We start from the raw sequence: 15599 nt of genomic DNA on the forward strand, positions 1-15599 counted from the left end.
TATATCTTGAGATAGCCCTATCCTATCCTGGTGGTATTTCTTTTTCTTTTTTCTTTTTTTTTTGGTTTTTCGAGACAGGGTTTCCCTGTAGTTTCTAGAGTCTGTCCTGGAACTAGCTCTTGTAGACCAGGCTGGCCTCAAACTCACAGAGATCCGCCTGCCTCTGCCTCCCGAGTGCTGGGATTAAAGGCGTGCGCCACCACCGCCCGGCCATCCTCACACTTTTTAAAACTTTATTGATTCTGAAATACAGAATCTCAAGCCTTTACCTAGACTTGCCAAATGGTAGCATTTTTGTCCCGTTTTTCTTTGCAAGTAATACAAGTGTACCGATATGGGGTTTTTGTTTATTTGTTTTTGTTTTGTTTTGTTTATTTCGAGACAGGGTTTCTCTGTAGCTTTGGTGCCTGTCCTGACAGCTGGCCTCAAACTCACAGAGATCCGCCTGCCTCTGCCTCCCGAGTGCTGGGATTAAAGGCGTGCACCACCACCGCCCGGCTCCTGGTGGTATTTCAAGCTGCTAACCTTGCCTGGTACAGTCTGGGGGCTGTGAATTTATGTGGATATTTAAAGCAGGTACTTATTGGTGCACAGCACAACTTAGTTAAAAATGGGGACGGTAGGTTTTCTTGGGTTTTTTTTTCCATCTTCAGTTGTCTCTGATGCAGCTTATACGAAGGTAATAATTGTTAACTGAATACCACTTGGGAATTGCAACAACAAGAACAATGTAGCTGTTTTGTTGACATCTTGCATGCTTCTAAGTAAATACAATTTTTTTAATTAAAAAAGACACAGATCTGCTTTACTACTTTCTGCCAGTGACCAATCCCTACTAAAATTCGTTTTGACATGAAAAAAATGCAAATCAATGTATTTATGTTAAACTCTTTTATTATATTTTGGTGGCTTTTTTTGAGGAGGGGAGGTCTCACTATGTAGCTTTGGCTGGCCTCGGAATATAGATCAGGCTCGCTTGAACTCATAGTTTATAACTCATAACTCCTGCCTCTGCCGCACAAGTGCTGGGATTAAAAGCCTACACCAGGGCCGGGCGGTGGTGGTACACGCCTTTATTCCCAGCACTCGGGAGGCAGAGACGGGGTTGGGGAGGATCTCTGTGAGTTTGAGGCCAGTCTGGTCTACAAGAGCTAGTTCCAGGACAGGCTCCAAAGCTACAGAGAAAACCAGTCTCGAAAGACCAGGAAAAAAAAAAAACCTACGCCAATTACGCCAGGTCAAACTTTTTTTTTTAAGATAATGCGTCTAATAATAATTTCGTTTATTTGCTTAAGGACAGGCCACAGGGAAAGCTAAGAGGGTAGCGCCCAGCGTTCTGGCTAAACAGAGACCAAACACACCCCTTAGCATTGCGTGGGGAGCTCCGAGGAAATCACTATCGTGCAAGGCATTCTGGGATTGCCCGGCCGCTCCCTCATCTCGCGAGGCTACCCTCCTTACCACCCCGCCTCCACCTTCCCCCCCCCCCCGCCCGGCGTCCGTGCACCCCCCCAACGTGTTTTTCAAATCCACCAATGAACGCGCAGCTTAGGCTCAAACCGGCCAATCGGAACGCGGCGTCACCGGGAAATTTAAATCGCGCCGGCCGGCAGCACGAGGCACAAAGTCTGAGGGCTGAAGAGCAGTGGACGTTTCGAGGGCCGTCGACCCCGTAGCTTCCGAGCCCCGCACCGCCTTTCGTGGACGCCTGAGCCCGCTGTGCAGGTGGCAACCGAGTCGGGGCCTGGGCGGGAATGGCCGGCCGGAGTGCTGAGCGGGCGGGGAGCGGGAGCAGGCCGCGCCGGGGCGTGTGCTCGGCCTCCGTGCCCAGACGAGGCCTCGGGGCGGGGTGGTTGACCCAGCGGCTTGGTTTCGCCACACCGGGCTCTGCCCTGGCGTCCCCGGTCGCTGCGGAGGGCGGCGGGCCCGGGATGCGGAGCGGAGCGGCGCGGTCTCGACGGTCGGCGGGGGCGGGGAGACCGGCTCGCTGACGAGCGCACCCGGCTGTCCCCCTGCTTCCCTGCTGCTTCTGCCTGGGGAGGGGGACGGGGCTCAGAGCCGGAGATAGAGGTGGCAGTTAAAGACACCCCGGATTACCCGTGTCAGTGTCGAGGACGAACGTAAAGCGGTGAAAGCTAGCAGATTGTCAGGACTTTTGAGACCTGTCACTTTGCGGCGATCACACTTGTGAAATATCGGTGTTCACAGCTGATGTCATCCTGCTTGTGTGCATTCCCTGGAAATCTGTGTGTGCGAGGTGCTGAGTGCTGAAGATGCGGTGCCAATGTCACTTTTGCTGACAGCGATGGTTAGGAAAGGTTCTGTAATGTAGCGAACAGATTCTTTATGGACCTTGATAGAAGATACCACTACGTATTGATTTTGGCCATTAATCAACAGAAAGCAGAACTGCACTCACTGCCTTAAGGATGTAGATATTAACTCTAAGGCGGCCGGGGTTCTCCTAGCCGGTGTTCTATGAACTAGTGGAGTCTAGAATGTAGAGCCCTGCCTTAATACCGTGCTGGCCAGAGGCTTAAGGCCATTGAGATTTTGAAAGCCGTTAATCTGAAATGAGATGCTGTGTATGCATAAACTACACATAGGATTTTGAAGGTGTATTACGACATTAAGACATGTTAATTTTTCTGTGTTGATGACATCCTGACATGGAAATATTTTAGCTATTTTGGGTAAAAGTCTTAAAATTTCAGTTGTTTCTTTTTAGCCTTTTAAAAATTCGAGATAGTGGAAAACTTTGTTTGTTTAAGAGTGTTTCTGATTGACAGTTCCGGAGCCAGAAGGGGCAGTTATCCATCCCTCCACTTAATGCTGTAGCCATAATATTGAAAGCTTGTGAGGTTTTTGGTTGTTGTTGTTTTGTTTTTGTTTTTTCTAGCATAGAGATGGAGTAAATATATAGTCGATCTTTACATTTTATTTTTTTTTAAGGTATGTAGCCCTAGCTGGCCTGGATATGCAAACCAGGCTGGCCTCAAACTCACAGAGATGTGCCTTTCTGTGCCTCCCATGCGCTATGATAGTGTGTTACTATGACTGACTTCTGCTGTATTCTTTTTAAATTTTTTTTTCTAGCCTTCCCTTGTCTACTAGCTTACTCCCTTATTCCTGCAACCATGTCGACCAACGAGAATGCTAATTCACCAGCTGCCCGGCTTAACAGATTCAAGAACAAGGGAAAAGACAGTACAGTGAGTACCTTCTGTTGCTTCTCAGTGTATACTTTCCAGTGGAAATAAGAAGGGGTATTTATAGAACACATTTCTGAGGTGCTGGGGATCAAGTCCAGTGCCTCACTCATGGTAGGTGGGCTTTTCTATGGCTCTAGTCTTAGGTATTTTTGAAAAACTCTTAAAATTGTGTGTGTGTATTTTGCACCTGGTACAAATGCAGAGGTGAGAGGACAACCTGGAGGCAGTGGTCCCCTCCTCTACTTGGCTCTGAAGGATTGAAGTCCTCGGACTTGGTGGCAGGTGCCTTTCCTGCATGAGCCATCTCTTGCTGGCCTGTGAGGGGTGTAAAAAAGAGAAATCATTTGTCATTAAAAACTGAGGAAATAGATAAAATGAGGTGTTGTCTTTTCTTCAGGAAATGCGGCGCCGCCGAATAGAAGTTAATGTGGAACTGAGGAAAGCGAAGAAAGATGACCAGATGCTGAAAAGGAGGAACGTCAGCTCATTCCCTGATGATGCTACTTCTCCCTTGCAGGAAAACCGCAACAATCAGGTAAATAGATTTGAGTTCACCGATGAATGTTTGTTTTTTGGTTTTTCGAGACAGGGTTTCCCTGTAGTTTCTAGAGCCTGTCCTGGAGCTAGCTCTTGTAGACCAGGCTGGCCTCGAACTCAGAGATCTGCCTACCTCTGCCTCCCGAGTGCTGGGATTAAAGGCGTGCGCCACCACCGCCGGGCCAGATGAATGAGTTTTTGTTGTTGTTTTTAATTCTGTGTAACTTGCCTGACTGTCCTGGAAATCACTATGTAGGCCATGCTAGCCTGGAGAGAGAGAGATCTGCCTGCCTTTGCCTCCCGGGTACTGGGATTAAAGGTGTGGACCATCTCCCTACCCCATGAGGATAAATGTTTCTTAGAAATTTGAATTTGGGGGTGGGATTTGAGACTGGATTTCTCTGTGTGACCTTGGCTGTCCTAGAACTCAGTCTTGTAGACCAGGCTGGCTTTGAGCTCAGATCCATCTGCCTCTTCCTCAGTGCTGGGATTAAAAGTGTGTGCCAACACAACTGGTTAAATTTAAACATTCTTGGACATACCTGGTAATTTACTTTTGACTATTGAATATATGAAATTTTTTTTTAAGATTTGTAGTTTTTTTTTTTTTTTTTTTTAAAGAATTGTATTGGTGTGTGCAGGAGGCCAGAGGGAGAGGTCGTGTCCCCTAAACTGGAGTTACAGGCTGTTATGAGCCACCTAATGCAGGTGCTATGGACTTAACGTGGCTCCTCTAGGTAGGATCAGTGCTCAGCCATCTCTTAAGCCACGGTGAATATTTTTTTTTAAGCTTTGAATTTTCTTAGCTACTCTCTGTAACACTGAAGCTATTCAAAGGTTTTTAAATTTTTTAACTTTTAATTTAAAAAAGGTTTTCACTGTGTACTAAGTAGCCTGAAACTCGTGGTAATCAGCCTTTCTCTGGGATTAAAGATATATGCCACCATACCTGGCTGCTTCTGTTGAGTATGTGTGTCTGGGTACACACATGCAAATGTGTGTGTAGATGGCAGAGGACAACTTGTGGAATGGGTTCTCTCCTTCTGCCTTTGCATGGATTCTAGGGCTCAGACTCAGCACCAGACTTGTGGCAAGTACCTTTAGCTGCTGGCTGAGTCATCTTTCCAGTCCAGTTTGTTATTACTATTATTTTTTAGTGAGTTATTTAATTTTACATGTGTTGGTGGTTTGCCTGAATGTATGTCTCTGTGAGGGTGTTGGGTCTCCTAGAGATAGTTACAGACAGTTAATGGACTGCCTGCCATATGGGTGCTGTCTATTGAACCTGTGTCTCTTTATCTTCAGTCAGCCACATTTATTTTTTTATTTTTTGGGAAATGCTACAGATAAAGACCAGGACCTTCACACGTATATTCTGAACCAGCTTTTCCCCTAGAGCTATACTCCAGTCCAAAGTTTTTTTAGTTCTGATCTTCCCTCAAACTGCCTGCAATTCAATTCTAGCTACTGGCAAAGTACTTTGACATGTCAGTTCCAGTTGAGAAAGTTTTTGTTTGATAACTAGGGAACTAGCCGGGCGGAGGTGGCGCACGCCTTTAATCCCAGCACTCGGGAGGCAGAGGCTGGCGGATCTCTGAGTTCGAGGCCAGCCTGGTCTACAAGAGCTAGTTCCAGGACAGGCTCTAGAAACTACAGAGAAACCATGTCTCGAAAAACCAAAAAAAAAAAAAAAAGAATCACACACCAGGGTCTTGTGTTTAATAGACATGTACTCTACCAATGACCTATATCGCTAGCTCCTTTTTTATTTTTGTGAGACAGTGTCTTGCTGTCCCTGGCTGGTCTGATATTTCCTCTATAGCATGTCCTGGTCTGGAACTCAGTTCAGGTGTGTGGCAGTTAACTATACCAGGCTACACACTATAAAGCAGTGGTTCTCATCCTTCCTAATGCTTCAACCCTTTAATACAGTTCCTCATGTTATAAACCATAAAAATATTTCTATTGCTACTTCATAACTGTAATTTTGCTACTGTTACGAGTCATAATGTAAATAACTGTTTTCTGATAACCCCAGTGAAAGGGCCATCGACCCACCCCCCAGGTTAAGAACCAAGTATAAAGTGTAAGGTAACGATCTAGACCCGGAGCAGCTTCTAGTCTTGAAGCTCCATTAATGGAAAGTGCCCAGTGCTTGGTTATACATGCCATTTTTATCTTCTATGCTATCCTTTAATATACTTTTTTCTACATTTACACATTTGACTACACATACACTTCCCACTGTGTTAGAATTACCTGCAGCATTCAGTATAACATGTTCCATAGCTTTGTAGCCCAGGAAACAGGATAGGTTTGTATTATATAGCCTAGGCACTTGAAACTTCCTACAACAAAAGTTCATGAGACGCATTTCTTAAACTGGATCCTGTGTTGTGTCAGTTAATGCCATGTTCTTTCTGCTCAAAGTCTGCTCCATGGTGGCCTTCCCATTGGACCTATCTTAGACTTTCTAATCCTGTCTTTTGAAGCAAGATGTCCAGGCTAGCCTCTGATTCACACTGTCTCAGCCTCCCAGTGAGGACCTTACAGGAGGAGTGAGGCAGTGCTGGACGCCTACTAGCAGTTTTTTTCTTTTTCTTTTCCTTTAACATTTGATTTCTTTTACCATTCTATATCTTAGACTTTCCTGCTTATTATAATTTTTTTCTTTAGTTTTAATCTCTAGTTCACAGAGATATGCCTGTCTCTGCCTCCTGAGTGTTGGAATTAAAAGCATGGCTCCAAACTTAGTTTTTACTCTTTGAATGTTTATATATGTATATAATGAATTTTAGTCCTTTTCATCACCCTTTTTCCAAACAAGTCTTCCTCTTTCTTTGTGTTTGTTTATCTGTGACCCACTGAGCGTGTTTGTGGTGCCCGCTTGAGGATGGGTAGAAGCTTGTTTACTGGAGGAGCATGCATAGCTTGTCAATGGCTCTACTCCTGAAGGAAGCTGATGCATCTCCCCAGCTCTCAGTAGTCCCCCGGGTAGGGGTGGGGTCTTATGGGCCCTTCCTCCTTGCTTGATGAAGTATTAAGATGATCTAATCTTCTAAAAGGTAGTTTAAATTGTGATGAGCATGAGTTCTTTAGTTAGGTTTCTTTGTTGCTTGTGATAGAATACTGCCAGAACCAGCTTGGGTGGTGGACGGGTTTATTTATCTTACAAGTTAAGGTCCATTATCCCAAGGAAACCAATGCAAGAACAACATTGCCTATGGGCTTAGTCTCTGACTTGTTCAGTTTTTTGTTTTGAGTCAGGGTCTTGCCTTGTACCCCTTGATTGACCTGGAAGTCACTGTATAGACCAGGGTAGCCTCCCCAGTGCTTAGCTTAAAGGCATGTGCCAACACACCTGAATATATCAGGTACCTGGCCTACCTGCCCAGGATGGTATCACCCACAGCGAGCTGGGTCCTCCTGCATCAATTAGAAATCAAGAAATGTCCTACAGACTAATCTGGTAGAGACAGTTCCTTAATTGTCACAGTGAGTGCAGTTGCTGTGTCATGTCCAGAAAACAGATTGACATTCCTCCCCAACCACTGGATCTTCATCTTGCATTCTTTCTTCCTTTTCTTCAATTTCTCTGAGCCTTGAGGGAGTCTCTCTCTCTCTCTCTCTCTCTGTGTGTGTGTGTGTGTGAGAGAGAGAGAGAGAAAGAGAGAGAGAGGTTTCTTTTACAGCTGAGCACTTAATCACTCATTCTCACTTTGACCATCTGTGAATCTTTATATTAACCACCATTCATTGCCAAAAGAAGCTTCTCTGAGCAAGGTTATAAGTATAAAGATTCTAATACCATGTCTGTTCAGTGAAATAATAGTTGATTTTCCCCTAGGGCTTATGACCTCTCAACGGGGATTCATGGCCAGGTATGCAGGAACAAGCATGAGATCTCCCTTGTGGAACAGGTTTTGAATACAACCAGAAAGCAGTTGGTTAACTCCATAGCATTGGGGTCACTATTGAACCAGTGGGTACACCATGCAAGGCAGGATATAGGGGTTATTTATAGCTGGGTAAGATGATTGACCTCCCCCCCTCCCAGCAGCCTGTATACTACCTTCTAACACTATGAAAGTTAGCCCGCAGTGAGGAAAAGCTTCCACATCAGTCTCAGCTTGATATATATATTTTTTCCCTCTCATGTCCAATGGCCAAAGTGTCTTCAATTAATGAGGTCTTAGCATAAAGTTCCAGTGGCCAACCAAGAGCACTGACAGTAGCTGATAATTGTTTTGAGGACAACGACAAGCCTCTTTCCTGAAGTGGCTGACAACATAAAAAATATCTGCTATAGAAATTTGTAGGCGAAAATCTTAAGTAAAAATCCAAGAAATTGGACTAGGTGTGGTGGTACCTGATTTTAATCCCAATGGACTCTGGAGACAGGATAGTGGATCTTTTATGAATTCTAAGTCAGTCTGGTCTGCATAATGAGTTCCAGAACAGCCAGGTCTACACGGAGAGATTCTGTGTCAAAAAACAAAACCAAAAAATTGGAGACATTGCCTATAGCTCTATATACTTCTCTTAGGGGTCAGTTTGAGATAAGGTTTCTCTGTGTAGTAGCCCTGCTGTCCTGGAACTAGCTCTGTAGAACAGGCTGTCCTTGGTTTACAGAGCTCTGCCTGCCTCTGCCTCCCCAGTGCTGGGATTAAAGGCGTGCACAACCACTGCCTGGCCCACATATCTTTCTTAAAACTATATTGCAGTTAAAGTGATTATGACTAGTGTAAGAATAACCTTTACTTTGCCCTAAACTGTTCTTTTTTTAAAAAAAAAATATTTGCTTATTATGTATACAATATTCTGTCTGTGTATATGCCCACAGGCCAGAAGAGGGCACCAGACCTCATTACAGATGGTTGTGAGCCACCATGTGGTTGCTGGGAATTAAACTCAGGACCTTTGGAAGAACAGGCAATGCTCTTAACCTCTGAGCCATCTCCCCAGCCCTAAACTGTTCTTGAAATGGTTTTTAAGCTACCTTTTATTTTAGTGACAATAGCTTAAGTGCTCTGACTTGAGAATCCAGTGTCATGGTACCAAGTTGGAGAACTATTGAAAGTGTTTAGTAGGCCAAATTAAATGTAAGGCTAATTTTTTAGTAACAGACTATACATAAAAAGACATTTGCAATGTCTTGTGTATTATTAGTTTTTTTTTTCTGTTGACTGAGAAGCAATGTAGCAGCATGGATAGGTTTATTGATTTATACCTGCAGATTATAATTCCTTAATGAGGGAAATCAGGGCAGGAACTCGAGCAGAAACCATGAGGCAGTAGGTAGGGTGTTTCTGCTTACTGACTGGTTCTCTGTACAACCCACACCCACCTGCCTGGGAGTGGTGCTGTCCATAGTAGGCTGGAATCTCCCACATCAATCATCAAGATTACTTCAGATATGGTCACAGGTTAATCTGACCAAAGCAATTCTTCATCTTGATTCTGTTTTCTGTAGACTAGATTTTGTCAAGCTGACAACAAAAACAGCAGGTATAAAGTATATTACTTGTATTTAGTAATAATGATTTATAAAATACTGCATTTCTTTTAGGGCACTGTAAATTGGTCTGTTGAGGACATTGTTAAAGGAATAAACAGCACCAATTTGGAAAGCCAGCTGCAAGCTACTCAAGCTGCTCGGTACGTCTGTAGGCTCTGGCATGCATGGTTAATCTCAGAAATTTACCCTTTCAGATGTGGCAGTGAGAATGGGGTGAATAAAGAAAAGCCACCCAGTCCACTTTCCATGAGAATTTTTTCTTAGGTCTATTTTTATTTTATTTTTGTGGAAATCAGAGGACAACCTGAAGGAGTTCTCTTCACCATGACTCCTGGGGATTGAACATAGTTGTCGGGCTTGGTGGTGGCAAGTACTTTTATTCACTTAGACCATCTCACCGTCCCCTTCCCCACTTTAAAAATGTGAAACAGAATCTCGTGTAGTTCAGGCTGATCTTAAGCACACACTCCTTTTGCCTCTACCTTCCCATATGGAGATTATATGTGGGTCAACCGCTATGTACAGATTTTTAAAACCTTTCAAGGCACCTTGGAAATTAACTTTAACTTTTGATTTTCTTTTGATTTCTCCTTAGGAAACTGCTTTCTAGGGAGAAACAGCCTCCTATAGACAACATTATCCGGGCTGGTTTGATCCCCAAATTTGTGTCCTTCTTGGGCAAAACTGATTGTAGTCCCATTCAGTTTGAATCTGCTTGGGCGCTTACTAACATTGCTTCTGGAACATCTGAACAGACCAAGGCCGTGGTGGATGGAGGTGCTATCCCAGCATTCATCTCTCTCTTGGCATCCCCCCATGCTCACATCAGCGAGCAAGCTGTGTGGGCTCTTGGAAACATTGCAGGTACTTGCACTTAAAATTCTTTGAACTGAATATATCCAGTGTGATAGAAAAGGACCGTGTTAGAAGTCCTAATAACTTCTGTGTCAAGCTTTGAGCTTGCTTTAGGCCCTTATTAGGAATGGAAGCTACTGGAGACGTTTGCATTAGATGTTTGCATGTCTGACAGTGCGTTCAGTAGCTGAACATTGGTGTACTAGATTCATTCATTCATCTTGCTCTTTTAGTTTTTGAAACTGGGTCTCATTGTGTACTACTGGCCATAGACAAGGCTAGCTTGGAACTCACAGAAATAGATCCCAGAATTAAAGATGTTTGTCATCATGCCCAACTAATCTTGCTTTCTATTTCAGGTGATGGTTCAGTTTTCCGAGACCTAGTTATCAAGTATGGTGCAGTTGACCCACTGTTGGCACTTCTTGCAATTCCTGACCTGTCTTCCTTGGCAGTAAGTTAGTACTATAAATAAAGTCACATAGGATTCTGTTCTTATTTTCCATCTACTCAAAGGCGAGCCTTCTAATTACCTTTTCTTTTCCTTAGTGTGGTTACTTACGTAATCTTACCTGGACACTTTCAAACCTTTGTCGAAACAAGAATCCTGCACCCCCCTTAGATGCAGTTGAGCAGATTCTTCCTACTTTAGTTCGTCTGCTACATCACAATGATCCAGAAGTGTTAGCAGATTCCTGCTGGGCAATCTCCTATTTGACTGATGGCCCAAACGAGCGCATTGAAATGGTTGTGAAGACAGGAGTTGTGCCCCAACTTGTGAAGCTTCTGGGAGCTACTGAATTGCCAATTGTGGTAGGTGCTGATCTTTGTGTTCATGAGCTTTAACAGTCCTGAAGCATCATCAGTTGGTAGTACTGAGATACTGTCTATGACTTTTGCAGAATTTTTAGAACAGAGAATGTTTTAGCAGTAATGGAAAAAATGCAACATAACTAATAATGCATCAACATTGTTGTTGTTTTTTTCCGTTTTAGACTCCTGCACTGAGAGCCATAGGGAATATTGTCACTGGGACAGACGAACAGACTCAAATTGTGATAGATGCAGGAGCACTTGCAGTCTTTCCCAGCCTGCTGACAAACCCCAAAACTAATATTCAAAAGGAAGCCACGTGGACAATGTCAAACATCACAGCTGGACGCCAGGACCAGATACAGCAAGTTGTAAATCATGGCTTAGTCCCATTTCTTGTTGGTGTTCTCTCTAAGGTAATGAGAGTGTAGGATTTGCCAGGTTGTTAATATTTATGACAACTTATATGTCTTTAATCCATGGGTGTGGGGGTCAGAGGCAGGAGGGAGATCTCGGAATCTACACAGCAAGCTTTAGGATAGGTAGGACTACATAGAGAGATATAGAGAGATTTTGTCTCAGAACCCAGCAATAACTACTGAAGAGTCTAAAGAACAGCCCTTTGTTAGATACAGATAGTATCTCTAATGTTGGGTAGAATCCACAAGTAGTTTAGTTGGTGTCTGTGACTACTGCCTTTTGGAGTCTTATTGTAGGACTGCTGAACTAAAGGCATTTTCCTCTTGTTTCTCAGGCCGACTTTAAGACACAGAAGGAAGCCGTGTGGGCTGTAACCAACTACACCAGTGGTGGGACAGTTGAACAGATTGTGTATCTTGTTCATTGTGGCATAATAGAACCTTTGACGAACCTCTTGAGTGCAAAAGATACCAAAATTATTTTGGTTATTCTTGATGCCATTTCAAATATCTTTCAGGTAAGTCCTAACCAGGCTATGTTTGGTTAAATTTGGGGTTGATAGTTACTATTTAGGACTGGGGAGAGGACAGGTAAGTTTGGTTACTAACAGTCCATAGAATCAGAAGGTTGTGCAGCCTCACTATGTAAATTTACTAATGAGTAATTAGCTGGGCAATGGTGGCACACGCCTTTAATTCCAGCACTTGGGAGGCAGAAGCCAGTGAATCCCTGTGAGTTTGAGGCCAGCCTGGTCTACAGAGCTACCCCCCTCAAAAGAAACCAAAAACCTGTGGGACTAGTGAGGTAAAGAACATCTGAGGATTAGAAAGAAGTTCAAGGATGTCTTCAGCTACACGGGGAGGTCAAGCTGGCTAGGCTACCTGATACCCTGCCACAAAGAATACCCCCGCCCTTTTGTTTTTTGTTATTTTGTTTTCTCTGTAGCTTCTGGAACTAGCTCTTGTAGACCATGCTGGCCTCAGACTCAGAGATTTGCCTGCCTTTGCCTCCCGAGTGCTGGGATTAAAGGCGTGCACCACCACTGCCCTGTTTACCCTCCATTCTTAAAGGGAGCTAGAGAAGTGGCTCAGAGGTTAATAGCATTTGTTCTTGGAGAGGATTTGGGTTTGATTCCTAGCACCCATATGGTTGCTCACAACCATGTGTAGCTCCAGTTCTTACCCATAAACACAAAGAATTTTTTGTTGTTTTTGAGACAGAGCTTCTCTATTTAGCTTTGTTGTAGATCAGGCTGGCCTCAAAATCAGAGGTCCACCTGACTCTGCCTCCTGAGTGCTGAGACTAAAGGTGTGTACCACTGCCACCTGGCGATTTAATTTAAATAAGTTAATTATCTTCCCCCCCCCCCAACTCTACCCCTATTTGATTCAAGTGTGCCAGCATCTGGCACTATGTGACAGTAATTGAGGGTAGGTAAGCCTAGTTCATCAACTAATATATTTCTGATTCTGGAACTTTTATAATTGAATCTGGAAGATGGAATTGGTACATACACCTATAGTCCTAGCATGCAGGAGGACTGCCATGAATTGAAGGCCAGCCTGGACTACATAGTAAGTTCCAAGCCAGTCTAGGCTACAAAGTGAGACCCTTTTACAAAAGTAATGGAGTCTAGAGAAAGGAACAGTGGTGTTTCATCCCTGTGTGTAAATCTGTATCATGTGGACAGGTTTCCTGCTCATCTTCAATTGAGTCCCTATGTTGTTTTCAATCAAATCAGTTATTTAATCTGTTAAAAATTGAGTATTGGGATTCTAGGCATGGTGGTGTATTTATTTAATCCCAGCATTTAGGAGGCAGGTGGATCTTTGAGTTTGAGGCCAGCATGGTCTACAGAGCAAATCCTAGGACAGTCAGCTACACTGAGAATCCCTGTGTCAAAAAAAGAAAAAAAAACTGAGGATTTAGAAGGAATCTTTATGTGTATGAATGTTTTGCCTGCCATTTGCATGCCTGCCTGGTATCTGAGGAGTTTAAGAGAAGAGGGCATTGGATCCCTGGGACTAGATTTAGACCGTTGTGAACAACCAGTGTGCATGCTGGGAATCGAAACCAGGTGCTGAGCTGTTTCTGGACAACTACCTGACTCTTAACTCCCAGTCACTAGGATTAAAGAAGAGCATCCTTATCCCTGTGCCTGGCTGCTTTTTAAAGAAACTATCTTATGCTTCCATTGTGTAGTTTTTTGAGCATGATGAACTTTGTAGGTAACTACATGTTGCAATGTCATAAAGTTGGCCGTCTCCACCATGACCACTGAGATAGTCTGAGGTGCTTTCACAGGATATTCCTGTTCATGTCACAATGAACTGGAAAGTAGTGCTGCTTCGGATTTGTCCTAGGAGGCTGAGGTAAGGAGGAATCTGAAGCCAGTCTGGGCTGCAGTGGTCCTACTAAGCTACACATTGAAACCCTGTCTCAAAAGAGAAAAATAGCCAGGCATGGTGCAGGAGAGGTGGAGACAGGCAGATCAAAATGAATATACAAAACAACTAAAATGCCTCTCAAAGGAGCTGGCATTTGTCTGATTTTTTTTTTTTTTTTTTTTTTTTTTTTTTAATGAGAATTGGTGTGAGGGTGTCAGATCCCCTGGAAACTTTAGTTACAGACACTAGAGTTGGGATTGGAAATTGAACCTGAGCTCTCTGGAAGAGAGCCATCACTCCAGCCTCCCTTGTCTGGTAGATATTAACGCTTGTAGATGATCTTATAAAAACGGAGTTATGGTAGTAACCTTGAATTGTGTTTCGTTTTCAGGCTGCTGAGAAGTTAGGTGAGACAGAGAAACTGAGTGTGATGATTGAAGAGTGTGGGGGCCTGGACAAAATTGAAGCACTCCAGAGCCATGAAAATGAGTCTGTATACAAAGCCTCGTTGAGCTTGATTGAGAAGTATTTCTCAGTGGAGGTGAGTAATAGCCATGTTAACTTAGAAAGTATATAAGAATTCACAAGTATCCCTAAGCCCATTAGATTTTGATCCTTTGTGTAGGTTTTTATATTACCCAGTGCCCTTACATAGAATGGCATCAGTGCAGCCAGGACTTGCTTTGTATGTGTATTTGCTCCTTGGGTATTGGCTTTGACATCTCAGAATATTCTGAGATTGAAGTTTATGGGTGTTGTGATGGGGGTTTATGTAGAAGTGGACCAACCCCAAGGCCTTATTTTGCTTGATAGGTCTCCTATTGTATAGTGATTGGTAGACAGATAGTTGAGTATACAGAACCTTTTCCCAGGTGCTAATTATCACCTAAACGTTTGTAGCCAGTCCTGTTCTCCCTTCCCATCAAGGTTACGACAGTAAGTACAGGTTTTGAGATAGGATTACTGCTCAAAATGTTCCACACTTAATGGTTATATCTTATCTTGTCTTACTATTTCCAGGAAGAGGAAGATCAAAACGTGGTGCCAGAAGCTACCTCTGAAGGCTTTGCCTTCCAAGTTCAGGATGGGGCTCCCGGGACTTTTAACTTCTAATGTCCAGCTGAGGCACAAAGTTGTTAGCTATGTGCTGTTCTCTCATAAATTTGTCTTACTGTTTTCTCTAAGAACTCTTTTTAAATGTGGTTTGTTATTGTAGCACTTTTTACAAAGAAACTATACTTGAACAGTTGTAAACTGTACATACTATATGAAGCTGTCCTCTGCGTTTCTTATTTCTATGTGGAATTTCGTATCCTGCAGTGTCTGTAAATAAAGATTAGGTTCTACTCCTTTACTCTGTGCCTTGCTGTTTTCTTACTTTAGGCCATTACTATTGGAAATGAAGGTTGACCTAAGTTTTCTGCAGTGGATGGCCAGAGGTGGCCCTGCTTGCAGATACTTTGATGTGAGGTTGTTGTCCCTAGAATACATAGTGAGCATCAGGGCTGGCCCTCACATACCCCACAGTACTGGCAGCCAGTACCGTCTGTTTCTGGCTAGTGGAGTTCTGATAAAAACCTAAATTTAATCATGGATCTCTGGATTCAAGTGGAGCCTGGCTACAGTTTCACCCCTGGGTATGTTACCTGAAGTACTGTGATAAGAGTTTGATTAGGGGGCTGGAGAGATGGCTCAGTGGTTAAGAGCACTGACTGTTCTTCCTGAGGACCCGGGTTCAATTCCCAGCACCCACATAGCACTCACAACTGTCTGAAGATCCCTGGCACATAAAGTTAAATAAATCATAAGAAATTTTAATTTAAAAAAAAAGTTCGATTAGGAAAAAAGGGTCGTCTC

At 43.5% G+C, this 15599-nt stretch overlaps 1 protein-coding gene across 1 annotated transcript; it reads left to right on the forward strand.

Moving 5' to 3' along the window:
- The first annotated feature begins 1596 nt into the window (after positions 1-1596).
- Positions 1597-15096, forward strand: Kpna2 (karyopherin subunit alpha 2). Its single transcript, XM_038327725.1, has 11 exons — positions 1597-1725; positions 3097-3212; positions 3610-3747; positions 9319-9407; positions 9863-10131; positions 10482-10576; positions 10672-10935; positions 11118-11351; positions 11690-11872; positions 14134-14283; positions 14763-15096. The coding sequence occupies exons 2-11, from the start codon at positions 3138-3140 to the stop codon at positions 14853-14855; spliced, it is 1590 nt and encodes a 529-aa protein (XP_038183653.1). The 5' UTR covers positions 1597-1725; positions 3097-3137; the 3' UTR covers positions 14856-15096.
- Positions 15097-15599: the final 503 nt, after the last annotated feature.

The sequence above is a fragment of the Arvicola amphibius genome, chromosome 4, assembly GCF_903992535.2.
Source record: "Arvicola amphibius chromosome 4, mArvAmp1.2, whole genome shotgun sequence".
NCBI lineage: Eukaryota > Metazoa > Chordata > Mammalia > Rodentia > Cricetidae > Arvicola > Arvicola amphibius.